The 27,563-nt window shown below is 44.6% G+C and overlaps 1 protein-coding gene across 7 annotated transcripts in view; it reads right to left on the reverse strand.

The window, feature by feature from the left end:
- The window catches only part of LOC110502073 (unconventional myosin-XVI), a 236,116-nt gene that overhangs the window by 175,307 nt on the left and 33,246 nt on the right, over positions 1-27,563 (reverse strand). For 5 of the 7 annotated variants that reach the window (XM_036958970.2, XM_036958966.2, XM_036958972.2 and 2 more), the window contains exon 2: positions 3,653-3,925. In XM_036958970.2, coding sequence (XP_036814865.1) covers positions 3,653-3,890 — 238 coding nt within the window. In that variant the 5' untranslated portion in view covers positions 3,891-3,925. Of the gene's footprint in view, positions 1-3,652; positions 3,926-15,993; positions 16,849-27,563 lie in introns of those variants that run through there. The other 2 variants (XM_036958967.2, XM_090215802.1) reach the window with 1 other exon arrangement.

Here is a 27,563-nt window from a genome sequence, read left to right on the forward strand (position 1 = left end):
TGATTAGGATTTCTACTCAGGGGTAAACAGGGGCGATTCATGCCCGGCCAAAGGACCAGGTTTTAGTCAGGCAGTTGCATGGGTACACCAGCTGCTCTCAAGTACCCCAGCTGAAGATCATTGGCAGCCCAAAGGGGGGAGATTAGCATAGTGACCTGCAATGGCTGCTGGGTGGTCTGACAGATACACACAGACAGCTGGGCAAACGGCTGGCAAACAAGAGCATGGGTGGCGAGAAAGATAAGGAAGGGATGGATGGAGAGAGAAAGAGAGCAAGAGAGAGAGAGAGAGAGAGAGAGAGAGAGAGAGAGAAAAAGGGAGAAAAAGGGAGAAAGACAGACAGAGAAGAAAAAAGGGAAGGGGGGTAGAGAGAGAGAGAGAGAATAGGGAGAAAGAGAAGAGGCCATAGTGAGATAAATACGTCTATTGTAAAAGCACTCATAGAGTATAGAGTATCCACTAGTAGTGATACTTTATGAAGACATAGAGTATGTTTGACTGCAGCTCTGTGTGTATGGGACTGTGGCATTAAGGGTAGAGTCCCTCAGATCCCTGCCTGGGGCAACAGGTGATTTAGAGTCAGGCTCACAAGAGCTCTCTCTCTCTGCCCTCTGAGGTCTAGGTAGAATCCTTAATGAGGAATCTCTCAGTTGATAGAATAGGGGGAGTGCGCACACACACACACACACACACACACACACACACACACACACACACAGTCAATCTGGTCAGCTGTCCTGGGGATAGTCAGAATAGCTGACTATGGTTGACTTAATATCATCTGCTCCATCGCACATAATGGGAGAAATCTCTGAGCTCTGTAATCGTTGTGCTGACCTGCACAACCCCTTCTGTATTAGATTACTTCTGCTTGTCTCCCAAGAGCTGCATTTCACTCTGAATATTAGCTAGGTGTGTTTTTATGAATAAGTGTGTGTGTGTTTGTGTGTGTGACAGAGTTAGAGAGTTTGTGTCATGACTAGCCTGTAATCAGTTTGAAGAATGAGCTAATACTGCAAAGCTAATGGCCACTCCTCACCCTTGCCACATCCATTTGTCTTTTCCCAACTGCTGCACTAACAAACACACACACACACACACACACACACACACACACACACACACACACACACACACACACTAAGCAGAATACTGATTAGCAGCTGAAACTGGAGAGGGAATGAAGAGTGAATATTGAAGGAGGAACAGAATACAAAGAAAGGAAAGGAGAAAAATAAGGACTAGAGAGAGAGGCTTTTTTTATCGCTCCGTGGGAGGCACTGACTAAATGTCTTCTGTTCACTTTCAACTGAGACCCACTTTGGGATGCTGATAATGTTTTGAGGTCTGTTGCATTACTATAGGTCTGTAGGGATGGGTGTGGAGAGGGTAAACCCAAAACATGTGGACTAGGTCTGTTGCATTACTATAGGTCTGTAGGGATGGGTGTGGAGAGGGTAAACCCAAAACATGTGGACTAGGTCTGTGCACGCCAGTGTGTGAGTGAGTGATTTGAAAGGGACTCATATGGTCCGCAGACGTGCAGAGAATGATGAAAGTGCTGTAAGAGTAGGGCTCATGGTCGGCAGGGTAGCCTAGTGTTTAGAGCGTTGGACTAGTAACCGGAAGGTTGCAAGTTCAAACCCCCAAGCTGACAAGGTACAAATCTGTTGTTCTGCTCCTGAACAGGCAGTTAACCCACTGTTCCTAGGCCGTCATTGAAAATAAGAATTTGTTCTTAACTGACTTGCCTAGTTAAATAAGGGTAAAAAATAAAAATAAAATGTATGCCACTCAGTACACACTGAACACTTCCCACTGCCTATTCTGATTGAACTGACTCAAAGCTCATAAAACTGTCAGAAGTCAATAGCTCAAATTAAGTGCTACTGAACTCAGATACAGTGCCTTGCGAAAGTATTCGGCCCCCTTGAACTTTGTGACCTTTTGCCACATTTCAGGCTTCAAACATAAAGATATAAAACTGTATTTTTTTGTGAAGAATCAACAACAAGTGGGACACAATCATGAAGTGGAACGACATTTATTGGATATTTCAAACTTTTTTAACAAATCAAAAACTGAAAAATTGGGCGTGCACAATTATTCAGCCCCCTTAAGTTAATACTTTGTAGCGCCACCTTTTGCTGCGATTACAGCTGTAAGTCGCTTGGGGTATGTCTCTATCAGTTTTGCACATCGAGAGACTGACATTTTTTCCCATTCCTCCTTGCAAAACAGCTCGTGCTCAGTGAGGTTGGATGGAGAGCATTTGTGAACAGCAGTTTTCAGTTCTTTCCACAGATTCTCGATTGGATTCAGGTCTGGACTTTGACTTGGCCATTCTATCACCTGGATATGTTTATTTTTGAACCATTCCATTGTAAATTTTGCTTTATGTTTTGGATCATTGTCTTGTTGGAAGACAAATCTCCGTCCCAGTCTCAGGTCTTTTGCAGACTCCATCAGGTTTTCTTCCAGAATGGTCCTGTATTTTGCTCCATCCATCTTCCCATCAATTTTAACCATCTTCCCTGTCCCTGCTGAAGAAAAGCAGGCCCAAACCATGATGCTGCCACCACCATGTTTGACAGTGGGGATGGTGTGTTCAGCTGTGTTGCTTTTACGCCAAACATAACGTTTTGCATTGTTGCCAAAAAGTTCAATTTTGGTTTCATCTGACCAGAGCACCTTCTTCCACATGTTTGGTGTGTCTCCCAGGTGGCTTGTGGCAAACTTTAAACGACACTTTTTATGGATATCTTCAAGAAATGGCTTTCTTCTTGCCACTCTTCCATAAAGGCCAGATTTGTGCAATATACGACTGATTGTTGTCCTATGGACAGAGTCTCCCACCTCAGCTGTAGATCTCTGCAGTTCATCCAGAGTGATCATGGGCCTCTTGGCTGCATCTCTCATCAGTCTTCTCCTTGTATGAGCTGAAAGTTTAGAGGGACGGCCAGGTCTTGATAGATTTGCAGTGGTCTGATACTCCTTCCATTTCAATATTAATCGCTTGCACAGTTCTCCTTGGGATGTTTAAAGCTTGGGAAATCTTTTTGTATCCAAATCCGGCTTTAAACTTCTTCACAACAGTATCTCGGACCTGCCTGGTGTGTTCCTTGTTCTTCATGATGCTCTCTGCGCTTTTAACGGACCTCTGAGACTATCACAGTGCAGGTGCATTTATACGGAGACTTGATTACACACAGGTGGATTGTATTTATCATCATTAGTCATTTAGGTCAACATTGGATCATTCAGAGATCCGAACTGAACTTCTGGAGAGAGTTTGCTGCACTGAAAGTAAAGGGGCTGAATAATTTTGCACGCCCAATTTTTCAGTTTTTGATTTGTTAAAAAGGTTTGAAATATCCAATAAATGTCGTTCCACTTCATGATTGTGTCCCACTTGTTGTTGATTCTTCACAAAAAAATACATCTTTATATCTTCATGTTTGAAGCCTGAAATGTGGCAAAAGGTCGCAAAGTTCAAGGGGGCCGAATATTTCGCAAGGCACTGTATGATGCCATCAGTTTGTGAATATAATCTAAGACAGTTTTACAGAAATATAGCCATTACACTCTGGAAATACTAGCATCAACATACTCACACTCTTTATCTGTATAGCTACCCCCCATAAACACAAACCTTCTTTGTCGTCGTGGCGTACGATGGCGTCCTGTATGATGTCACCGAGGCTGAAGCGAATGCTCTGTCTCTTCATGTGGCTGGTGGGCGGTGCTTTTACCTTGACTCCTCCTCCCAGTTTCTGCAGGGTCTTCTCCCGCTCATAGTACTCCCTTATTTGGTCACAGCGCATCCTCCTGACCAGACGCTGGCGCTGGCCAAACGGGAGAGACTCCAACAGACACTGGTCGATCTCCATGTTCTGACGAAACACGTTACATAGCTGAAAACAACCTGCAGAGGGAGGGAGGGAGGGAGAGAAGGGAAAAGGAGAGAGAAATACATTAGCATATCATGTTTTGTGATGAAAATCTGTCTCAACAGTGTATACAAGTTGAAAATAGAGTGATGTTAAACATAGTAAAACAGCTAGTGTGTGTGTGTGTGTGTGTGTGTGTGTGTGTGTGTAAGACACAGACACTGCTGTTAGATAATAGTAAATAACTCGAACCACTCCATGTTTATTTATTTATTTAAATATAGTCTGACACTGAGCGAATAGGACAACACTTGGATGATAAAGTACACCAGTGCTGTCTGTTTCACCCACAAGCCTATAGTGTGTGTGTGTGTGTTTATAATTGACTACACTTGAATGATAAAGTACACCAGTGCTGTCTGTTTCACCTACAAGCCTTTAGTGTGTGTGTGTTTGTTTATAATGGACTACACTGGGATGATAAAGTACACCAGTGCTGTCTGTTTCACCTACAAGCCTTTAGTGTGTGTGTTTATAATGGACTACACTGGGATGATAAAGTACACCAGTGCTGTCTGTTTCACCTACAAGCCTTTAGTGTGTGTGTTTATAATGGACTACACTTGTACTGCCTTTATCCTCTGGGTGTTTTGAAAAACCCTCACACTGTTTAGTGTCTTCTCTCCTGCATCCCAACGGCTGTAGTGAATATCATGACTTAGCATGTTGCCTGTCCCAGTGGAAGAGAGCCAGTTGTTCTGCTCACTATCCAGTCGCTGAACCTATTATTGTCTGTCTGCCTATTACTGCTGCAGCACAGCCAAACCTCAGTGACTGCAGTGGAATGGATCACGACACATCAGGACCAAACCATGCTTATTTAAGAAGGTAGTTCCAGACTTATAAAATGGTAAATGTGCATAGCATTGTTCAGTGATGAAGGCTGAAAATCAGACCAACCAGAAGTAAAGTTGCAATTCATAGGCAATCAGAGACCATGATGCTTCCAAGCGCATAAAAAAGTAATCAGAAGGAATTGAATTCCAAACAATCTTGTTACCCAAAGTCTGCCCCCGGATGCAATACAGAAAGTGTTCAATGATGTGGTGATTGTGTGTGTGTGTGTGTGTGTGTGTGTGTTAGACAGAGACAAAGACAGCAGTGATTAGTGCAGTAATTCAGGTCACTGCTAGACCACAGGGGAGGGAAACAGAACTTTGGAAAGGCTGCCTTTGCAGATAAATTTCAGACAGTTCAATTTTTCTCACATACTCCTCTTCTATTTATGTCTGCTTGTCTAACTGTCTGTTTGTCTAACTGTCTGTTTGTCTAACTGCCTGTATGTCTGCTTGTCTAACTGTCTGCTTGTCTAACTGTCTGTTTGTCTAACTGCCTGTGTGTCTGCTTGTCTAACTGTCTGCTTGTCTAACTGTCTGTTTGTCTAACTGCCTGTGTGTCTGCTTGTCTAACTGTCTGTTTGTCTAACTGCCTGTATGTCTGCTTGTCTAACTGTCTGCTTGTCTAACTGTCTGCTTGTCTAACTGTCTGCTAGTCTAACTGTCTGCTAGTCTAACTGTCTGCTAGTCTAACTGTCTGCTTGTCTAACTGTCTGCTAGTCTAACTGTCTGCTAGTCTAACTGTCTGCTAGTCTAACTGTCTGCTAGTCTAACTGTCTGCTTGTCTAACTGTCTGCTAGTCTAACTGTCTGCTTGTCTAACTGTCTGCTAGTCTAACTGTCTGCTTGTCTAACTGTCTGCTAGTCTAACTGTCTGCTTGTCTAACTGTCTGCTAGTCTAACTGTCTGCTTGTCTAACTGTCTGCTAGTCTAACTGTCTGCTAGTCTAACTGTCTGCTAGTCTAACTGTCTGCTTGTCTAACTGTCTGCTAGTCTAACTGTCTGCTTGTCTAACTGTCTGCTTGTCTAACTGTCTGCTAGTCTAACTGTCTGCTAGTCTAACTGTCTGCTAGTCTAACTGTCTGCTAGTCTAACTGTCTGCTAGTCTAACTGTCTGCTTGTCTAACTGTCTGCCTTCTTTCCCTCTCCTTTTAACCAACTCTAATTCTCTTTTTCAGGTTATCTTCCTCCTCATCCCTCTCTCCTTTCCTCCTTGCCCTCACTCTGTCACTTTGCCTGTCTGACTGTCTTTCGCAGTCTCTTTACTTTTAAGCCCTCTCCACATCACTCTCACTTGGTCTTTAACCTCCTTGTCTTCCTCTTCCTCTTGTCTGCCCCATAACTATCTGCCTGTCTGTCTTCCTCTCACCCCTGTAATCTAATCCCTTCCTCCCTCCCTCCGTGTGTGTGATTCAGTAGACTGGTGCAGCAGGCTGCTGGCGAGGTTTAAACCACTGACAGTGGGATGTCTTTGAAGTACTGCAGCCTTTTTTAATGGCCCATCTCTCTCGCTTTCTCTTCTCTCTCCCTTAATTTCTCTTCTCTCCTCTCTGCCTGTTACGCTTTTTAAAGAGGAGCAGGAATCACTGCAGTTCATTTTGTCATGCAGCTATGGAAATAAGAGCTGCGTTGTCTGAGCGTGTCAGCGTGTGTGTTTGTGTCTTTTCTCTGACGCTGTTCACATTATAATCTCTTCAGAGACCCATAAGCACCTACACAGACCTGAACATACACACATGCCCAAAAGAGACACATTTATAACCATAGCAGACATGGCACAGGAATTGAGAGGTGTTTATCCCCCAGCATGTTTTCTCTACTTGAAACAATGTTTATGTGAATCTGTATGTGTTGTAGATCCTTATCAGGCTGATGAGTGATGTTACTGTGTCTTTAACTGCTTTTGCAATTAGATAACCATCTGCACACTCAACCACACACCTGCCTGCCTCCCAGACAGTAGGGCCAAAATGCCCGTATGTTATCTGCCTGGGCTGACAACATGAAAATGATATTTGAGACAATGGGGAGGGGATTAGAATATTGTTGAAACCAGGTGTCTGCCTCAACATTTTCAGTTAGGGAAACTGCCTCGGGTTTGTACTGGTCTACACACACAGGCTCGTACTTTCACATACACACAAACACGCACATGATTGTGCACACGTTTGAGCGCGCTCTACCAGTGTGTTCCCTCTCTGCTCTCGCTCCCTTTTTCACCCATTTCTCTGCTATATGTCCTCCTTCTCCTTTGACTTTCTCTTACCCCCTCTATTTCCTTCCTCTCTTCATCCCCTTCTCCCTCCTGACCCTGTCTCTAGGCTCTGATAAGCCAGGATGCAGATTAAAGACACTTTAGAATTTCTGCAGTGAAGTAAGCTGCTCCCAGGCGCAGAAACCAATTACCCTATTAAACCTGCTCTGTGTGCCCAGCCCTGTGTCAATACACACACCACCATCCGCACTATACCACACTATACCATTCACTACTATTTAGCTTGTACAGCCTCTTATTAAGATGACTAGGCAGAGTTAGAGAGACAATACACCGTGATAACTATGAAACTAGTGACACTGCCCGCCTTTTCCCCTCCCCCTCACCCATTCCCCGAACACGACTCTCTCCAAAGTCTACTGTCACCCCTGATAGACCTGGACGAAATGGACAAAAATCCATGTTGCGATAAATAGAACGATCGTTTTATAACATTAACGTGCACAACAGTTATTATATTCTCCTTTAAACTACTACTACTGGTTTGATGGTTGTATCCAACAACTGTCCCATTGACAATCGCACATTTTAGCAGACGTATTTTATTTCTCTAGTACAGGCTACTTATCGTGATGAACGAAATGAGCAAAATGCCTGTGGTAAGTGATCGGCATGGTTGGCGTCGATCATTTGCGGTTTATCGTCCCAGCTCTAGCCCCTGAGTCGTGGAGGATTTTGAAAAGAAGTGCAGCCAACCACTGTCGTGACAAGAGGAGGAGTACATTCTTCTCAGGACACACCCGCACAAGTGCTGCAGCTGGCGGAGCACATGTACTGTACATTACACAAGCATATACACTACAGCCCTTCAGTTCAAATGACACATAGCCTAATCCAAAGCCAAACCCCAACCAGAGGAGGCTAGCTCCTACCCTTTACTGACAGGCACAAAGCTCAGCCATATCTGGACTGGATTAGCTAGCTAGTTTTTACAGCTGGCCCAATCTGACAGTAGATTGTCTATAGAGTATAGCTGGGTATATCTGTGTCTATAGCTGGTTATAAAACTGGTTGTTTGCATCCTGGATCCTGATTGGACAAGCAGAATTCCAAGCCATGCTGATTGGACAAGCAGCATTCCAAGCCATGCTGTATGCCTGCTAACGGTTCCATCTGAAAGGGATCACTGCGCATCCATAACAATATCATGTTCATGTTGTTGAATCATTTCTTCTACTCAACTAGCACATGATTTCCTCTCGCTTCCAGCCTAGGATTTAGTTTGGTACCCTGGGTGTAAATTTAAGCCTCGATGTCTGCCAATGTTTCACTTTTGAATTTAGATCTCTGTAGTACCATACATAGAGTGAACGGTGCCCAGACGAGACGAGGCAACTTTTACTGAGCCAGTCAAATCCCGCATCAATGGTAATAGAAAAATATATAAAACCAACAAAAATGCAGCTAGTGTACTGTCAATCCAAAGTTGGCTAGCTAGCAACAAGAACCTTGCCTGCGTAGAAACCATTTTGTTTAGAACGGACGGTCTCTTTGCATAGCAACTATGCAAAAATAATTAAAGACTGGGTCTTGTCTGTGGCAACATGGCCAAAAGAACTAACAACCAGATTTTTGTCCAGACTATATCTTCTGATGGAATAATTCAATTGTATGAATTTACTTGTAAAAATAAAGTTCATGAAAATATGTAATTCATTGCTGTTTTAATATGTTGGTAACAGTTTTATAAAAGCAATGAGGCAGTGCTCCCGCGTCGGGCCAAACAGCGCCATTTACCTGTGACTGTATTCATGATACAGCACAGCCTCTTGTGCATTATTGCTTAAGTATATATGTGTCTATAGACTATAGATGGGTATATCTGTCCTAGGACTGGCTAGCTGACTCAAAGTGACTTAAACTGAGAGTTCCATCCAGGGACACAGGAAACAAAGGATAATTACCACTGCTTGGTATAGACTGCGGCACTACTGAGAACAATCACACATTGGCACCCTGAGAGACTGCATATTAGAGGGATGAGAGGGGGGCTGTATATGACAGACAGAGGGAAGGAATAGAAAGGAGGAGAGAGGGAGAAAAAGAGGGAAGGCGATTCAGGCAGTGGAATAAATAGAGCGCAGTAAGAGACAGTGTGAGAGTGGGTCAGTGGAATTAGAGCAAAGTCACTAGTTTAATGGTTTGCCTGTGTGCGTGTCAACTATAACAAACACAGCATGGGAGGATATCAACCTGGAGTTGAACTCAAAATGCGTCCAGCTAAAAAAAACGACTTCCTGAAATAAACAATAAAAATGAACAGTAAACATTACACTTGCAGAAGTTACAAAAGAATAAAGACATTTCAAATGTCATATTACGTCTAATCTACAGTGTTGTAACGATGTGCAAATAGTTAAAGTAAAAAAGTTAAAATAAATCAATATAAATATGAGTTGTATTTACAGTGGTGTTTGTTATTCAATGGTTGCCCTTTTCTTGAGGCAACAGATCAAAAATATTGCTGCTGTGATGGCACACTGTGGTGTTTCACCCAGTAGATATGAGAGTTTATCAAAAATTCTTTGTGAATCTGTGTAATCTGAGGGAAATATGTGTCTCTAATATGGTCATACATTTGGCAGGAGGTTAGGAAGTGCAGCTTCTCTCTCTCTCTCCCTCCCTCCCTCTCCCTGTGCTGTTCTCAGCTGTGATAGCTTTATTGCAGACTCAGGGAGACATCATAACTGACTTCATGGAGGAGGGACACAGGACTGATGAGTCCTCCTTCAGGAGTCTTAACTCACAGCGACACACACACACAAGATTGTCACTCTAGCCATGAGCAATAACACACACACACACACACACACACACACACACACACACACACACACACACACACCTCTACCAAAATACTTGATTTGCCACCAGCAGACTGTATTTAACTGCGTTGTCAGCGTTATAAATCAGGCATCATAAACAGCCAGACAGAGGCACAGCAACATTGTCTGGCCATAAACACACGTTATATGACACATATCACACACGTGTCACTTCTGACATGTCACCCATAAAGTCTTACCTCAGACTGATCCAACTGAGCAGTCTAGCCTCTCGAAATGTGATGCTAATGCAAAACCATATTCTTCATATCCGCTGAGCAAGACAATAAAGATGAAGTCAACGGGAGAGGGAGTGTGAGAGTGAGTGAGTGACAGACAGGAAAGGTCAAAGACCCCAAGAGGGACCGGCAGAGGTCAGGATGGAGATATAGGGAAGAGGGAGAAAGTAGGAGGGAGGTAGGGAGTAGGAGGGAGGGAGGGAGGGAGGGAGGGAGGGAGGGAGGGAGGGAGGGGGGGGAGGGAGCAGGGAGAGAGATATACTGTGGTTGTAATGCTTGAGAAGCTCCTGCTTTCCCATCTCCTGGCTGTCAGATATTGATTTACTGAGGAATATCCCTCATAGGCTCTAGTTATTAACATTGACAGCACTGCACTGGGCTGTGAATTAGCCCGCAGCATCCACATAGACATACATGTACAGTATATACTGTACACACAAGTAAAATACCGTACATTTGTTTTACAGCACGCTATAATACCTTTCTGTAATTTGAACAGTAAAATACCTTAAAATGCACAGTAAAATACTTTGAATGTGTTTCACAGCATCAATAATGGTGCATTGTGGGAAACTCTTGTGGGCGAGGAAAGAGTTTCTGGCTCATTAACATATTTTATGGGTGCCATGCAAGAGGCTATTGTCACAACTTCCTCCGAAGTCGGTTCCTCTCCTTGTTTGGGCGGCGTTCGGCGGTCAACGCCGCCGGTCTTCTAGCCATCGCCAATCCACCTTTCATTTTCCATTTGTTTTGTCTTGTTTTCCCACACACCCGGTTTACATTCCCTCACTACTTGTCGTGTATTTAACCCTCTGTTCCCCCCATGTCTGTGTGTGAAAGTGTTTGTTGTTAAAGTGCGTGTGCACTCTGACTGTGTCCATTGAGTGTCCATTTGATCTGTTTTGCCCTGTAATCACAACCAGTTAGGAAGCCTTTGTTTAGGCCTCTAGAAGTGCAAGTGATTTAAAACACCTAGTATTCATTAATATGCTGCAATACGCAAATGACTACAGTCAACCTGCTTGCTCTAATCCCTTGTAATTACAGTAAAATACTGTGGAAATCATTTTCTTAAAGTTGAATAGCGTCGTTACGTTAGATAACGGAGTGCCAAGGCGTCGAAATCACTAAGCAGCTAAATTCGAAGTAGTGTACTGATGTGTGTATCACTTTATCAGAAGTACGTCATCAATGATGTCCAAAGATTTGTTTGATCACATGCTTTTTCAAACCGCGTGTTGCAAAATGCAAGATTTTGCCGTGGTTCCGATGCTTTCTTCCATTCCAAGCTGCTTTCAAAACACCAGCCTCTGCTGGACACTGTACTTACAGACACCATGAGGATTTTGTACATGTAGTTTTACCTGACCTGTAGCTCAGCAGGTAGAGTAGGGAACTATGGAACATTCAAGGACTTGAGGTTAGAGGTCAAACCCTGTTGAAGGCACACATTTATTTTTTTAATTCATTCGAAACCACACTTTCTGTACTGCTGTTCAAATAAAAAAAGTATTTAGTACAATATAAGCTTCTGTCTCAAGTCCCCTAAATAATGCAATAGATTCCGTTTTTTTTTTAATTGTAAACTTAAAGAAAAGAAGGGATGCATGATGTAAGATGCAAACCTGGTAAAGCCATCGATTTATTGCAGCACCACAGAGTTCAGACGAAAACAGTGGAGAAGAAAATGCATCGGATAATCACACGCTGCTATTTATTGCTGAACAGCAGCTGTCACTAATATGCATGGTGAACGGAGAAATGAAGCTCCAAGTATTGAACCATTTTACGTCTCAATTTGGTAAAAGCTCCAAAGCCTTCAGAAAGCCTGGGTTTCTTCCCTTCACTACAGTTTAATAGTCACTGTGTTCCTGTGTTATACTGTGTATCATTGTTCTGGCATCGAGTACCGTTAATAATATCTCAGTATTGTATTGGCACTAGCCAGAAATAGTCAGAGATATATCATGAGATGCAGTGCCTTCAGGAAGTATTCACAGTGCCTTCAGGAAGTATTCACAGTGCCTTCAGGAAGTATTCACAGTGCCTTCAGGAAGTATTCACAGTGCCTTCAGGAAGTATTCACTGAATTTTTGGATTTTGTGTCACTGGCCAACAAACAACGCCCCCATAACGTGAAAGTGGAATTATGTTTTTATACATTTTGACAAATTGATTTAAATGAAAAGTGTTAATGTCTCAAGTCAACAAGTTCCGCACCTTTATTATGGCAAGTATTCATTCAGCACCTTTATTATGGCAAGTATTCATTCAGCACCTTTATTATGGCAAGTATTCATTCAGCACCTTTATTATGGCAAGCCTAAAGAAGTTCAAGAGTAAAAATTTGCTGAGCAAGTCACATAATAAGCTGGACTTACTCTATGTGCAATATTAGTGTTGAATATGATTTTTTAATGACTACCTCATCTCTGTACCCCACATATACAATCATCTGTAAGGTCCTTCAGTCAAGCAGTGCATTTCAAACACAGATTCAACCACAAAGACCAGGGAGGTTTTCAAAGTAAAAGTCAAATTGCAAAAAATGTGGCAAAGAAATTAACTTTATGTCCTGAATAGAAGGTGTTATCTTTGGGGCAAATCCAAGACACCACATCACTGAGTACCACTTTTCATATTTTCAAGCACAATGGTGGCTGCATCATGTTATGGGTATGCTTGTAATCAGCAAGACTAGGGATTTTATTTAGGATAAAACTAAACAGAATAGAGCTAACTACAGGCAAACACCTAGAGGAAAACCTGGTTCAGTCTGCTTTCCAACAGACACTGGGAGACAAATTCACCTTTCAGCAGGACAAAAACCTAAAACACAAAGCCAAATCTACACTGGAGTTGCTTACCAAGATGACATTGAATGTTTCTGAGTGGCCTAGTTATGGTTTTGATTTAAATTGGCTTGAAAATGGCTGTCTAGCAATGATCAACAACCAACAGAGCTTGAATATTGTTTTTAAGAATAATGTGCAAATATTGTACAATCCAATTAGAGACTTGCCCAAAAAGACTCACATCTGTAATCTCTGCCAAAGGTGATTCTAACATGTATTGACTCAGGGGTATGAATACATACATAAATTAGATATTTCTGTATTTAATTTTAAATACATTTTCCAAAATGTCTAAAAACAAGTTAGAATTTTGTCTGTTTGGGATTTTGAGTGTAGGTGGGTGAAAGAAAGAAAAATATTTAATACATGTTGAATTGTATTGTGGAATAAGTCAAAGGCTATGAATACTTTCTGAAGGCAATGTTTCTTGTAATTATAATTACTTTGAAGACCAATGCATTCTTAACCCCTAAAAGTGTAAGCCTTTGGGCCACATTCATGAATGTGCTATTCAATGTGTTTCTATAGGCTATAGTAGTAAAGGACAAATTCAATATTTTCTCAGGGGTCATGAAATTCAAAATCAAAAAGCTAAATTAGCCATGGTATGACCATCTTAAAACAATTCCACATGTCAGCTTAGTGATAAGCTGACATGTGGAATTGTTTTAAGATGGTCATATCATGGCTCATTTAGCTTTTTGATTTTGAATTTCATGACCCCTGAGAAAATATTGAATTTGTCCTTTACTACTATAGCCTATAGAAACACATTGAATAGCACATTCATGAATGGCAAAACAGAGGCAAAGTGTCAGTCCTATTTCTAGAAGATATAAGAAAGTGTGTTGGCACAATACTACTTCCATACTTCCATTATTTTTTTAAAAATGGTACCAGGTTACCTTCAGACAAGTCCTGTGACACTTGTGGGGGTTGTAGAGCAAAACAGCGAACACCATCATGTTTGTGAGAGTGTCATCTCTTTAAATTAGTTCGTAGGCTAAACCGTTTTCGAAACCCATGAAGAGTAGCTGTTGCCTTGGCAACAGCTAATGGGGATCCAGAGTAAATAGAAATACATTCAGACTTTACAGACGTTTTTGTCAGAAGACTGATTTTCGGGATGTATCCTGGTCTGTCTGACAAACAGCGCTGTAGCTCTGCCACTTTCCACCACAGCTGTGGAAGTCCAACATGGATGGATGCAGTGGATTGAGATAGATATATCTAGTTTAAACAGACACATTTTGATGGGGATTTTTACTGTGTTAATTGCGATCGACTCGAAAGGACTAACTCCAACAAAATGGTCTGTTACGGTTTTCAGAAATGTTTTACTTGTCATAACTGTAATAGGTTATTTTTTATCAACCTTGGTTGAACACACTGACTGTAAGTTGCTAAGGACTAGAGCAACCGCTAAATAACCAAAATGTCAATTTAAATGTAAAAATGAAAACCTACAAAGAATACTGGGTAATATGTTGCTGTACCCAGTAATATACTGTAAATTATATTACAGTAAAAAATGTGGTACCGTAAAATGGATTACAGTAGCTGTACTGTAAAAATACATTACAGTAATTTCCTGGCCAATTGTTGCCAGTAAATTACTTACATGAAAGGTTTTGCAGTGCCTATTCATGCATGCACAGTTCTGTAAGGATGGGTTGAGGCAGGGCTGTTCCACTGACCTATGAGCCCACTCATGTGTCTGCTTCAGCACACATCAAACGTGAGAACCCACACACCTGCCTCATTCATATCCCTCTCGCACTCACGCTCACTCGCTCTCCTATTTCTTCCATTCATTTCTCTCTTTTATTTTCTATCTGCCCTTTGAGTTCACCTTCAACCCTAATCTGGACTCTTTCTCTCTTACACACACACACACACACGCACACTCGCACGCACACATACATATACACACACTTGTCAAACAACCAACACATTTCAACCTTTGAGAAAATAATAATTCAGAGAGGGAGGAAAGGAGAAAAAGCAGGGGAAAGAAACAACAGGGAAATAGAGGAGAGAGGTATAGATCAGGGAAATGATTAACCAATCCCCTTCCCTGGCAGCCTTTTTCCTCTACCGCTTTCCCAGATATATCTCCTTCTATCTCTCTCTACCTCCCCGGCTCCCTCTGTCTCCTAATCTCTTAGTCATGCAACATCATCCGTTCTCGCACTCTTTTTTATCTCCTTTATTCACCTCCTCCCTGACTCATAATCTGTCCCTCTTTCTCCTTTCCTCAACTGTCACTTATCCTCCTGTCCTTACATCCACGTCTCCCCTTCCTGTCCCCATCCTCACATTTCTCTCAGTATCGCCTCTCTCCCATCTCTCTCGATTAGTCTTTCCATTCCTCTCTTTCACTCTTTCCCTCATCTCTCTCTGCACCCCTCTCTTTCACTCTTCTTTCTCTCTCCAGCCATTCCTCTCTTTTCCCGATCTCTCTCCCTGCTGTTCTGCTCTACCTTTCTGTCTCGCTACCTGCCGCATTCACCGGTCAGCTTCACACAGCTACCGCACTCTGTCTGCAGCAAGCTCACACACCCACCCACAGTACACACGTAACACACATCCCGCACACACACAAACACATTGCAGAGACACACACACACAAACATAATTGCACACACCCACACAGGCAAAAACCACTCTCGCTCCCACACACAACTACATTCACACAAATGGCACACGCTGGCTACATCAGAATGTAATATCAGAGGCACATTGGCTCACCATTACTATGCATGACACTATCATACCAAATGTTACACAGGTATATTACATTATAAACTGCCAGAGATAGTCACATCATGCTCTCATACACACAAGATAGGCATGAGCTAATACAGGCACACCTGTCTCTCTCTCTCTCACACACACACACACTTGCATCTGCAACACACTGACATAAACAACAGTAGCAACTACTAGACAAATATAGAGAGAAAAAGGTAGAGAGACAGAAAAGGGAGGACAGCTGTCCAGAGCTTACTCACAGCATTTGAGAAAATGGTAGTGGGACATGTTCTCCTTGTACCAGTCAATCAGTCAGTCAGATAGTCAGATAGTCAGAGAGTGAGACAGACAGAGGCAGCCACAGGTTCCTTCCTTCCAGCTCTGGTTAAGCTAACAGCAGTGCTAGTAAACTTGCACAATGCATTATTCATTCAGCTGCTCTGCTCTGCATTATTCACTATAGGACTCGGGTTGCAGCAGAGCAGACAGACACACTCAGCAGGCACACACAACATCGCAGGGCTGCAACGCTTGCAGCTCTTGCAGCTCTCCCAGCCATCGGTCAGATAACCACCACACAACCTCTCCCCAACCATGACCGGCGCACGTGCTCAGTGTGCGTCACTGACTGACAGCGCGGTAGACCCACCCCCAGTGCAACACACCCCCCTGACGCAATGCTCCACACATTCAGAGAGATACACACCGCAGACACAAATGCAATGTGCCTGACACACACACCTCCTACTGCTTTTCTTGAGCTGAAAACAAAAGAGACGGAATGAATTGCTGTGCCTCTTCACGAGAGAGAGAGAGAGAGAGAGAGAGAGAGCCAGAGAGAGAGCCAGAGAGACAGAGAGACAGAGACAGGATAGAGAAAGAGGGAGAATGGAAAAGGAGGAAGCAAATGGTAGAAACCAATTGAGAGAGCTTTAGAAAAAGAGGGATAGGCAGGTAGAGTGTGAAACAATAGGGAAAGGAGGGAAAATAGAGAGAGATATGGGTAGAAAGATGGCAAGAGAGAAGGAGGAAGCAAGCTAGAGAGGAAACGATAGAGGGAGGTAGAGAGGAGAGAGGGATGCTCAGCTGCAGCTGCAGCAGTGCGGCTCTGCTCTGTTCTTAGTGCTGTGACTGGCTAAGTGTTCACCAATGGTTCTTTAACTGGCCAATATATTTGCTCTAGATAAGCCTGGTTGTCATTTAACAACAGGTCACACCCTCCATCATACATCTGTCACCCCCTCTCTCACACAGCACAATCGCAGCAGTGTGTTTTGTGTGTATGTCTGTGTGAGTGTGTCTGTACGTTTATTGCAAAAATATATTTTAGCCGGTGAGGAGAGACTGATTTGCATGTATGAATATGTTCGCTGCAACATAGCAAAGAGGCTTTGTGTGTGTGTGTGTGTGTGTGTGTGTGTGTGTGTGTGTGTGTGCGCATACGTGCCAGTGTGGGTGTCTATGTATGTGTGCAGCTTCAATTTATGGATTGTGTGACTAAATCTGGATTTTGACATACATTTTGAATCTGTGCCACTGTGCTACAGGGTCTGCTGGTGTATCTCTCTCTCTCTCTGTGTGTGTGTGTGTGTGTGTGTGTGTGTGTGTGTGTGTGTGTGTGTGTGTGTGTGTGTGTGTGTGTGTGTGTGTGTGTGTGTGTGTGTGTGTGTGTGTATGTGTGTGTGTGTGTGTGTATGCAGGGGCTGGTATATCGTGAGAGTGATTGTTTTTCTTCTACCATCCTGTCAACTTCTGCTACTCCAACCTACATGTAACACACCTGGCAGATGGAGAGAGAGAGAGGGACAGAGGAGGGGGATTACGAATGACAGTGTAGTGACAGTAAGAACAATGGAGATGGGGAGAAAGACAGCAAAACAAAGAGAGAGACAGAGAGGGAAAGAGAGAGCGACAGAGAGAGAGGGAAAGAGAGAGAGAGAGAAAGAAAGAAAGAAAGAAAGTAAGAGATTGAGGGAGAGAGAGAGAGGAAGCATCTGAGACATGCTAGAGTAAATCCTGTCATATGAAATCAGGTCACAAACTCTTTGCTTCTCCTCCAACACAGGAGCCAAAAACAGCAGCCACAACATGCCTTCAACATCCAGCACATCACCCTTAGAGAGTATCATGTGTTTATGTGTTCGTGTGCATTGTGCTTGTCGTATATTAATGATGAATATCAACAACCCAGTTAGAGAGAGAGAGAGAGAGAGAGAGAGAGAGAGAGAGAGAGAGAGAGAGTAGGAGAGAGAGAGAGAGAGAGAGAGAGGAATCGGGAGTGATGGATGAGGAGGTGTAGATATGAAAGAAAGAATATAGGAGAGACGGAGACCCTGTTTGTCTGGTCTACTCTGTCTGTTGAGAAGGTCAGCCCACGGAGAGGGCCAGCGGGGATCACCTGATTCTCTGGAGGGTAACAACATGCCCCCCCCCCCCCCCCAAGAAACCCCTGTCTATGTATGTTTACATGCTCACTAGTCATTCAATATTAAACTGATTATGGCAGTAGGCCGAGTATGAAAATAGTAATGTAAACACCTTACTCTACTTATCTTAATTGGCATATGGTCAAAATCGAAGTAAGCATATTGGTTTTCTGAGCAACCTTTCTAATTATTAGGACATGTAAACAGCTTAAATCGGCGTTCCAGCTGTGTAATAATAGCTAGATGTAATGAAAGTTGAAGTTTGTTTTACATTATCTAATTTTGTGCCTGTCATAGGCTTCTCCGCAAGCAGTTTGCTATCTAGCTGGCTAAAAAAGCAAGCAAGCTAGCCTTTTAGTTTCCCACATCTCCCCCAATAATCAGATTTAGAAATAAAATGTATGTATTTGTATACTTGCAGGTGTAACCTACAACATTATCCAAGTTGGATATGCTGCTTGAATGTATTCGCTGTAGGTGGGTGAATCTTTGAATGACATTTTGATCCTTAACATTTAGGCAAAATCCCAAACCCAAATGTTTAAAAAAAAAATCACAGTTCAGTTATCAAAACTAACACTAACAGGTCATGATCATCATCACTAAGGGAAGTAAGTACAAATGTTATGGTGAGTGAATGAGGACCCAAAAGCGAACTAACTTAAACAGAGCTTCTTTAATAACCAAACATAGGTAGGCTCAGATAGACCGGCAGATTCCGACAGGACAGGACAAGGTTACAGCAAACATGACGATAGTCTGGCTCAGGCATGAAACACAAACACAAACAAGAATCCGACAAGGACAGGAACAGAAACAGAGAGAGATATAGGGACCTAATCAGAAGGAAAAAGGGAACAGGTGGGAAACGGGGTGAATGGGTAGTTAGAGGAGACAAGGAACAGCTGGGAGAAAGCGGGGGAGAAAAGGTAACCTAACAACGACCAGCAGAGGGAGACAGGGTGAAGGGAAAGGACAGAGACAAGACACAACATGACAGTACCCCCCCACTCACCGAGCGCCTCCTGGCGCACTCGAGGAGGAAACCTGGCGGCAACGGAGGAAATCCTCGATCAGCGCACGGTCCAGCACGTCCCGAGAGGGAACCCAACTCCTCTCCTCAGGACCGTACCCCTCCCAATCGACAAGGTACTGGTGACCACGGCCCCGAGGACGCATGTCCAAAATCCTGCGGACCCTGTAGATGGGTGCGCCCTCGACAAGGATGGGGGGGGGGGGGGGAAGACGAGCGGGGGCGCGAAGAACGGGCTTAATACAGGATACATGGAAGACCGGGTGGACGCGACGAAGGTATCGCGGAAGAAGAAGTCGAACTGCGACAGGATTAATGACCCGAGAAATACGGAACGGACCAATGAACCGCGGGGTCAACTTGCGAGAGGCCGTCTTAAGGGGAAGGTTCTGAGTGGAGAGCCAAACTCTCTGACCGCGACAATATCTAGGACTCTTAGTTCTACGCTTATTAGCAGCCCTCACAGTCTGCGCCCTATAACGGCAAAGTGCAGACCTGACCCTCTTCCAGGTGCGCTCGCAACGTTGGACAAAAGCCTGAGCGGAGGGGACGCTGGACTCGGCGAACTGAGATGAGAACAGCGGAGGCTGGTACCCGAGGCTACTCTGAAAAGGAGATAGCCCGGTCGCAGACGAAGGAAGCGAGTTGTGGGCGTATTCTGCCCAGGGGAGCTGTTCTGACCAAGACGCAGGGTTGCGAAAAGAAAGACTGCGTAAGATGCGACCAATAGTCTGATTGGCCCGTTCTGCTTGACCGTTAGACTGGGGGTGAAAGCCGGAAGAGAGACTGACGGAAGCCCCAATCAAACGGCAAAACTCCCTCCAAAATTGAGACGTGAATTGCGGACCTCTGTCCGAAACGACGTCTGACGGAAGGCCATGAATTCTGAAAACGTTCTCGATGATGATTTGTGCCGTCTCTTTAGCAGAAGGAAGCTTAGCAAGGGGAATGAAATGAGCCGCCTTAGAGAACCTATCGACAACCGTAAGAATAACAGTCTTCCCCGCTGACGAAGGCAGTCCGGTGACAAAATCTAAGGCGATGTGAGACCACGGTCGAGAGGGAATAGGAAGCGGCCTGAGACGGCCGGCAGGAGGAGAGTTACCGGACTTAGTCTGTGCGCAGACCGAACAAGCAGCCACGAAACGACGCGTGTCATGCTCCCGGGTGGGCCACCAAAAACGCTGGCGAATGGAAGCAAGCGTACCCCGAACGCCAGGGTGGCCGGCTAACTTGGCAGAGTGAGCCCACTGAAGAACGGCCAGACGAGTAGGAACGGGAACGAAAAGAAGGTTCCTAGGACAAGCGCGCGGCGACGGAGTGTGAGTGAGCGCTTGTTTTACCTGCCTCTCAATTCCCCAGACAGTCAACCCGACAACACGCCCCTCAGGGAGAATCCCCTCGGGGTCAGTGGAGGCTACTGAAGAACTGAAGAGACGAGACAAAGCATCAGGCTTGGTGTTCTTAGAGCCCGGACGATAAGAAATCACGAACTCGAAACGAGCGAAAAACAGCGCCCAACGCGCCTGACGCGCATTAAGTCGTTTGGCAGAACGGATGTACTCAAGGTTCCTATGGTCAGTCCAAACGACAAAAGGAACGGTCGCCCCCTCCAACCACTGTCGCCATTCACCTAGGGCTAACCGGATGGCGAGCAGTTCGCGGTTACCCACATCATAGTTACGTTCCGACGGCGACAGGCGATGAGAAAAATACGCGCATGGGTGGACCTTGTCGTCAGAGAGGGAGCGCTGAGAAAGAATGGCTCCCACGCCCACCTCTGACGCGTCAACCTCGACAACGAACTGTCTAGAGACGTCAGGTGTAACAAGGATAGGAGCGGATGTAAAACGATTCTTGAGGAGATCAAAAGCTCCCTGGGCGGAAACGGACCACTTAAAGCACGTCTTGACAGAAGTAAGGGCTGTGAGAGGAGCTGCCACCTGACCGAAATTACGGATGAAACGACGATAGAAGTTCGCGAAGCCGAGAAAGCGCTGCAGCTCGACGCGTGACTTAGGGACGGGCCAATCAATGACAGCTTGGACCTTAGCGGGATCCATCTTAATGCCTTCAGCGGAAATAACAGAACCGAGAAATGTGACGGAGGAGGCATGAAAAGTGCACTTCTCAGCCTTCACAAAAAGACAATTCTCTAAAAGGCGCTGGAGGACACGTCGAACGTGCTGAACATGAATCTGGAGTGACGGTGAAAAAATCAGGATATCGTCAAGGTAGACGAAAACAAAGATGTTCAGCATGTCTCTCAGGACATCATTGACTAATGCCTGAAAGACAGCTGGAGCGTTAGCGAGGCCGAAAGGAAGAACCCGGTATTCAAAGTGCCCTAACGGAGTGTTAAACGCCGTCTTCCACTCGTCCCCCTCCCTGATGCGCACGAGATGGTAAGCGTTACGAAGGTCCAACTTAGTGAAAAACCTGGCTCCCTGCAGGATCTCGAAGGCTGAAGACATAAGAGGAAGCGGATAACGATTCTTCACTGTTATGTCATTCAGCCCTCGATAATCTATGCAGGGGCGCAGAGACCCGTCCTTCTTCTTGACAAAAAAAAACCCCGCTCCGGCGGGAGAGGAGGAGGGGACTATGGTACCGGCGTCAAGAGCTACAGACAAATAATCTTCGAGAGCCTTACGTTCGGGAGCCGACAGAGAGTATAGTCTACCCCGGGGGGGGGTGGTTCCCGGAAGGAGATCAATACTACAATCATACGACCGGTGTGGAGGAAGAGAGGTGGCCCTGGACCGACTGAACACCGTGCGCAGATCGTGATATTCCTCCGGCACCCCTGTCAAATCACCAGGCTCCTCCTGTGAAGAAGAGACAGAGGAAACAGGAGGGATAGCAGACATTAAACATTTCACATGACAAGAGACGTTCCAGGAGAGGATAGAATTACTAGACCAATTAATGGAAGGATTATGACAAACTAGCCAGGGATGGCCCAAAACAACAGGTGTAAAAGGTGAACGAAAAATTAAAAAAGAAATGGTTTCACTATGATTACCAGAAACAGTGAGGGTTAAAGGTAGCGTCTCACGCTGAATCCTGGGGAGAGGACTACCATCCAGGGCGAACAAGGCCGTGGGCTCCTTTAACTGTCTGAGAGGAATGTCATGTTCCCGAGCCCAGGTCTCGTCCATAAAACAGCCCTCCGCCCCAGAGTCTATTAAGGCACTGCAGGAAGCAGACGAACCGGTCCAGCGTAGATGGACCGACAAGGTAGTGCAGGATCTTGAAGGAGAGACAGGAGTAGTAGCGCTCACCAGTAGCCCTCCGCTTACTGACGAGCTCTGGCCTTTTACTGGACATGAAGTGACAAAATGACCAGCGGAACCGCAATAGAGACAGAGGCGGTTGGTGATTCTCCGTTCCCTCTCCTTAGTCGAGATGCGGATACCTCCCAGCTGCATGGGCTCAGCACCCGAGCCGGCAGAGGAAGATGGTAGTGATGCGGAGAGGGGGGCGACGGAGAGCGCGAGCTCCTTTCCACGAGCTCGGTGACGAAGATCAACCCGTCGCTCAATGCGAATAGCGAGTTCAATCAAGGAATCCACGCTGGAAGGAACCTCCCGGGAGAGAATCTCATCCTTCACCTCTGCGCGGAGACCCTCCAGAAGACGAGCGAGCAAGGCCGGCTCGTTCCAGCCACTGGAGACAGCAAGAGTGCGAAACTCAATAGAGTAGTCTGTTATGGATCGATTGCCTTGACATAGGGAAGACAGGGCCCTGGAAGCCTCCTCCCCAAAAACAGATCGATCAAAAACCCGTATCATCTCCTCCTTAAAGTCCTGATACTGGTTAGTACACTCAGCCCTTGCCTCCCAGATTGCCGTGCCCCATTCACGAGCCCGTCCAATAAGGAGAGATATGACGTAGGCGACACGAGCAGTGCTCCTGGAGTAAGTGTTGGGCTGGAGAGAAAACACAATATCACACTGGGTGAGGAACGAGCGGCATTCAGTGGGCTCCCCAGAGTAACACGGCGGGTTATTGATTCTGGGCTCCGGAGATTCGAAAGCCCTGGAAGTGGCCGGTGGATCGAGGCGGAGATGGTGAACCTGTTCTGTGAGGTTGGAGACTTGGGTGGCCAGGGTCTCAACGGCATGTCGAGCAGCAGACACTTCCTGCTCGTGTCTGCCTAGCATCGCTCCCTGGATCCCGACGGCTGAGTGGAGAGGATCCGAAGTCGCTGGGTCCATTCTTGGTCGGATTCTTCTGTTATGGTGAGTGAATGAGGACCCAAAAGCGAACTAACTTAAACAGAGCTTCTTTAATAACCAAACATAGGTAGGCTCAGATAGACCGGCAGATTCCGACAGGACAGGACAAGGTTACAGCAAACATGACGATAGTCTGGCTCAGGCATGAAACACAAACACAAACAAGAATCCGACAAGGACAGGAACAGAAACAGAGAGAGATATAGGGACCTAATCAGAAGGAAAAAGGGAACAGGTGGGAAACGGGGTGAATGGGTAGTTAGAGGAGACAAGGAACAGCTGGGAGAAAGCGGGGGAGAAAAGGTAACCTAACAACGACCAGCAGAGGGAGACAGGGTGAAGGGAAAGGACAGAGACAAGACACAACATGACAACAAAGTGCTGTCAAACACCATACGTGGCAGTAACAACAGATTGTTGGACGTCTATGAACATGCTGTCATACATCACTTTAACTATCCATCACATTAATGAGAAGTCCCATGTGCTGACAACTGATAACATGGGGGAGAGGGGCACTGCAGAGAACCTAAAATGATATTAACTACCATTGTTGGTGAGTGGGTGGGGGACAGCAGGAAGGTAAGCAGCGTCTGGTAAGTTGCCAGGACTGTGGTAGATTGAACTGCACTGCCCCCTAGCGGCCATACGCAGGATCATATCTGAATTGTGAATTCATGTCATTTTCTGAGTTTTTCTTGCGGTTTAAAATATTTAAAAATTGCACCTTTAACATTAACATTAACATTAACATTGTACATTTGTCACATCACTAATTTGCTCCCTTGTCAGATACAACTAGAATGTCATCATTTTGACTCACTGAAATGTCATAATCTTTCTCATGGCTACAGCTGTTTTTACCATTTCAAATCACCTAGTAATAACTTTTAAACAAAACACAATTTTGGGCGATTCTAATAAGGCTATAATGTTGTATGGTTTATTGTCCCTGGGATTATATTTGGTTATCAATTCAAAACAGACTGTTAAGACTCCTTTCAGGACTCCTTTCAGGAAGTGTCTTTCTGTCTGTCTGTGTGTCCGTCTGTCAGTCTCTAAACTGACATTGACTCCTGACCGTCAGTGAGCGGTGGTCCTGTAGAGTACAGATGTGTAGACGGCTGTCAGGGGAAGGCTCTGTACCTGTCACTAAACACTCAGACATGAGGCCAGTGTCCCTGCTAAACCCCAGAGGAGGAAGAACACGCACCATGGAAGATGTTTACTTAGAAGCATCCAAACAAGACACTTCTATCTCATATAAAGGAGTAGATATTACGTATAACCACAAAGCATCTTTACACACAATCATCCAAACATGACATCATGTATGTCATATAATTTGGAGTAAGAAGTCATATTTTATTAATGATTACCATTGTATGGAATAGCACCTTCCACCTATTCTCTGATTCATACAGCAGCATATGACAGCTGAGAGCTCAGTGTTTATGGTATCAACAATGTCTAGACTTTCCCTCTGGGATTCACTCTACCATCATCTCTCTGCCAGAACCAGAGAGGTCATTCAGTGTGTGTGTGTGTGTGTGTGTGTGATTGTGTGTCTGTATGTGTGTAAAGGTCACACTGTGATTGATATTGGCTAAGGCACATTGCTTCACACCAGGCGCGGCTCGCTTGTGAATGTCTCAACTTGTTACCACGGTGACACTGTTTATTCCTACAAGCTCTAAAAGTCTCATGTCAGAATTAGACGTTCATCCGTTTCACAAATGTAAAATGTCATATTTGTTTCAAACTTAAAATGTCAAAGTGCTTAAGGTTACGTTTAGGAATTAACTACACATTTTTATGGTTAGGCATTAACTCCAAATGGTTAAAATAAGTGTTGCATCCTAAAATTACGAGTTCCTTTACTGAAGACTCCGAAGCGTGATTATAATAAATAGAACAGATTTATTTCATGTTCTCCTTAACACATCCCAGTTGACTACTCTCTACAGTGTCTTCAGCCCAACTCCCCAATACTTAATTGAACTTTAACCACCCTTTCATCTCGTAATCCAATCACTTTAATGTAAGAACGGAAACCCCATTGTCATTTGTTTATTCAAATAACTCAACCCCTGCAAAAAAATCCCATTTGCTATTTGCAACCATTTTAAATCTAAACTCATTAACACATAACACATTTCTCAATACACCACAGTAAGGTTTAAGTTTAGGATAGGCTTGAAAAAAAATATCAAGAACAACTTTCTATCGCTGGATTTGTACATACAACCTTTGGATTCAGATGCTTATAACCTTTCACCATCCCTGTCAACAACACTCACTGTTGCCGCTAGTGGCGGGTTTCCTTGACAACTCCCGAAGTCCTCAGACATGGATGGAAGTCGAACACTGACTTGTATCATGGTGACCTGCCTGGTGAGCTGACACTCTTTATCCCTCCTCCACTCTTAACACACTCCCAACACACATACACCCACCCAACACACATACACCCACCCAATACACATACACCCACCCAACACACACCCACCCAACACACATACACCCACCCAATACACACATGCACCCACCAGACATGCACCCACCCAATACACACCCAACATACATACACCCACCCACCCAACACACAAGCACCCACCCAATACACACCCAACATACATACACCCACCCACCCAACACACAGCCATCCAACACACATACGCCCACCCACACACACCCACCATACATACGCCCACCCACACACACCCAACATACATACACCCACCCACCCACCCAAGCACATAGTGAGCTGATGAGGATTCACTGCATTCTACTTTGGTCAACACAAACAGTAGGCCTACAGGACAAACAAACAAATACAGTACACACAAACCTTTACATTGGCCATTGATGCTGCTATTCATCAATAACACACTTTAGTGGACTGTCAAAAGACACCAAACATGTACAAGATATACAGTATAATTATCTTCTTAATGTGTCTTTGTGACCGTAACATTAGCAATGTACCATGTCACAGTAGAGTTAGTAACACAACGACAGTGAGAATAATTGAAAGAACTTACTCGTAGACTAATCTATGAATCTGTGTTGCTATGCAGGCACATCATAATGTTGAGTCTCTCTCCATGACTGTAATCAGGTCAAGTAAGTGTGTGTGTGTGTGTGTGTGTGTGTGTGTGTGTGTGTGTGTGTGTGTGTGTGTGTGTGTGTGTGTGTGAGAGTGAGTGAGTGAGTGAGTGAGTGAGTGAGTGAGTGAGTGAGTGAGTGAGTGAGTGAGTGAGTGAGTATGGATGAGAAGGCATGCTTTCTAAGAGGAGTGAGGTTTAGTGTCAGTCGGCTGTCAACTGATGCTCCTGTTGACACACATCAATATCACCATAGTATCAACACCTTCCTTCTGATGGGAATCAATACTGAGACAACCTTATCCTGACAACAACCGATAGGGCTCCACCTGTGCAGAGTACGTGCCCTCTTGCTCTTCCAGTCTCCAAAGTACCCTCTTCGGTGGTGGTAAAATTCCCCTCATCTATGCTTCAGAAACAAAAATGTGCGCGTCTTGATAGTTGACCAGTAGCCAGTCATCAGCATTGGCGTGCAAAAACAGGTGCGCATATCCAGATTTGTGACCAGAATAACTAGTTTCATTTCCTCCAGTTTTGCCAGGCAAGTTTTTCATTCATATGAAATACAGTTTAGCAATCTACTGACTCATCTTTGCCAGAACAATATGCTACCTGGCGATTTGATTGATCATTTTCATATTTCAGATCGGACTAGTTTGGGTGGCTACTGGCTATATGTCTAAAGATATGCAGCTGTAACATCATACCTCCTTCAATATATTGGGAGGAAAATGTAACGTATCCTGGCAAATTTCTTAAGATATTTGTGAGGAAGAACAGGGCTACCCGGATGGCAATGAGCACTCTGCAGGCCGGCTGCCCCCCAAAGTGATGGCGCTGTACAGACAGAACATGCTTTCCATCTGGTCCTGATACAAGGAGGATGTATGAATCTGCTTACTCTGAACTCTAAGGAAGTGACAAGATATATCCCTAATTGAAAGTGGCTACTAACATGAATGACATTCAGCTCAAAATGCAGGTGTAAAACGTAGTTTATTTTTGTAAGCTATTGCGTTTTGA

Source organism: Oncorhynchus mykiss, chromosome 22 (genome assembly GCF_057628025.1).
Source record: "Oncorhynchus mykiss isolate SJ-2025 chromosome 22, ASM5762802v1, whole genome shotgun sequence".
NCBI lineage: Eukaryota > Metazoa > Chordata > Actinopteri > Salmoniformes > Salmonidae > Oncorhynchus > Oncorhynchus mykiss.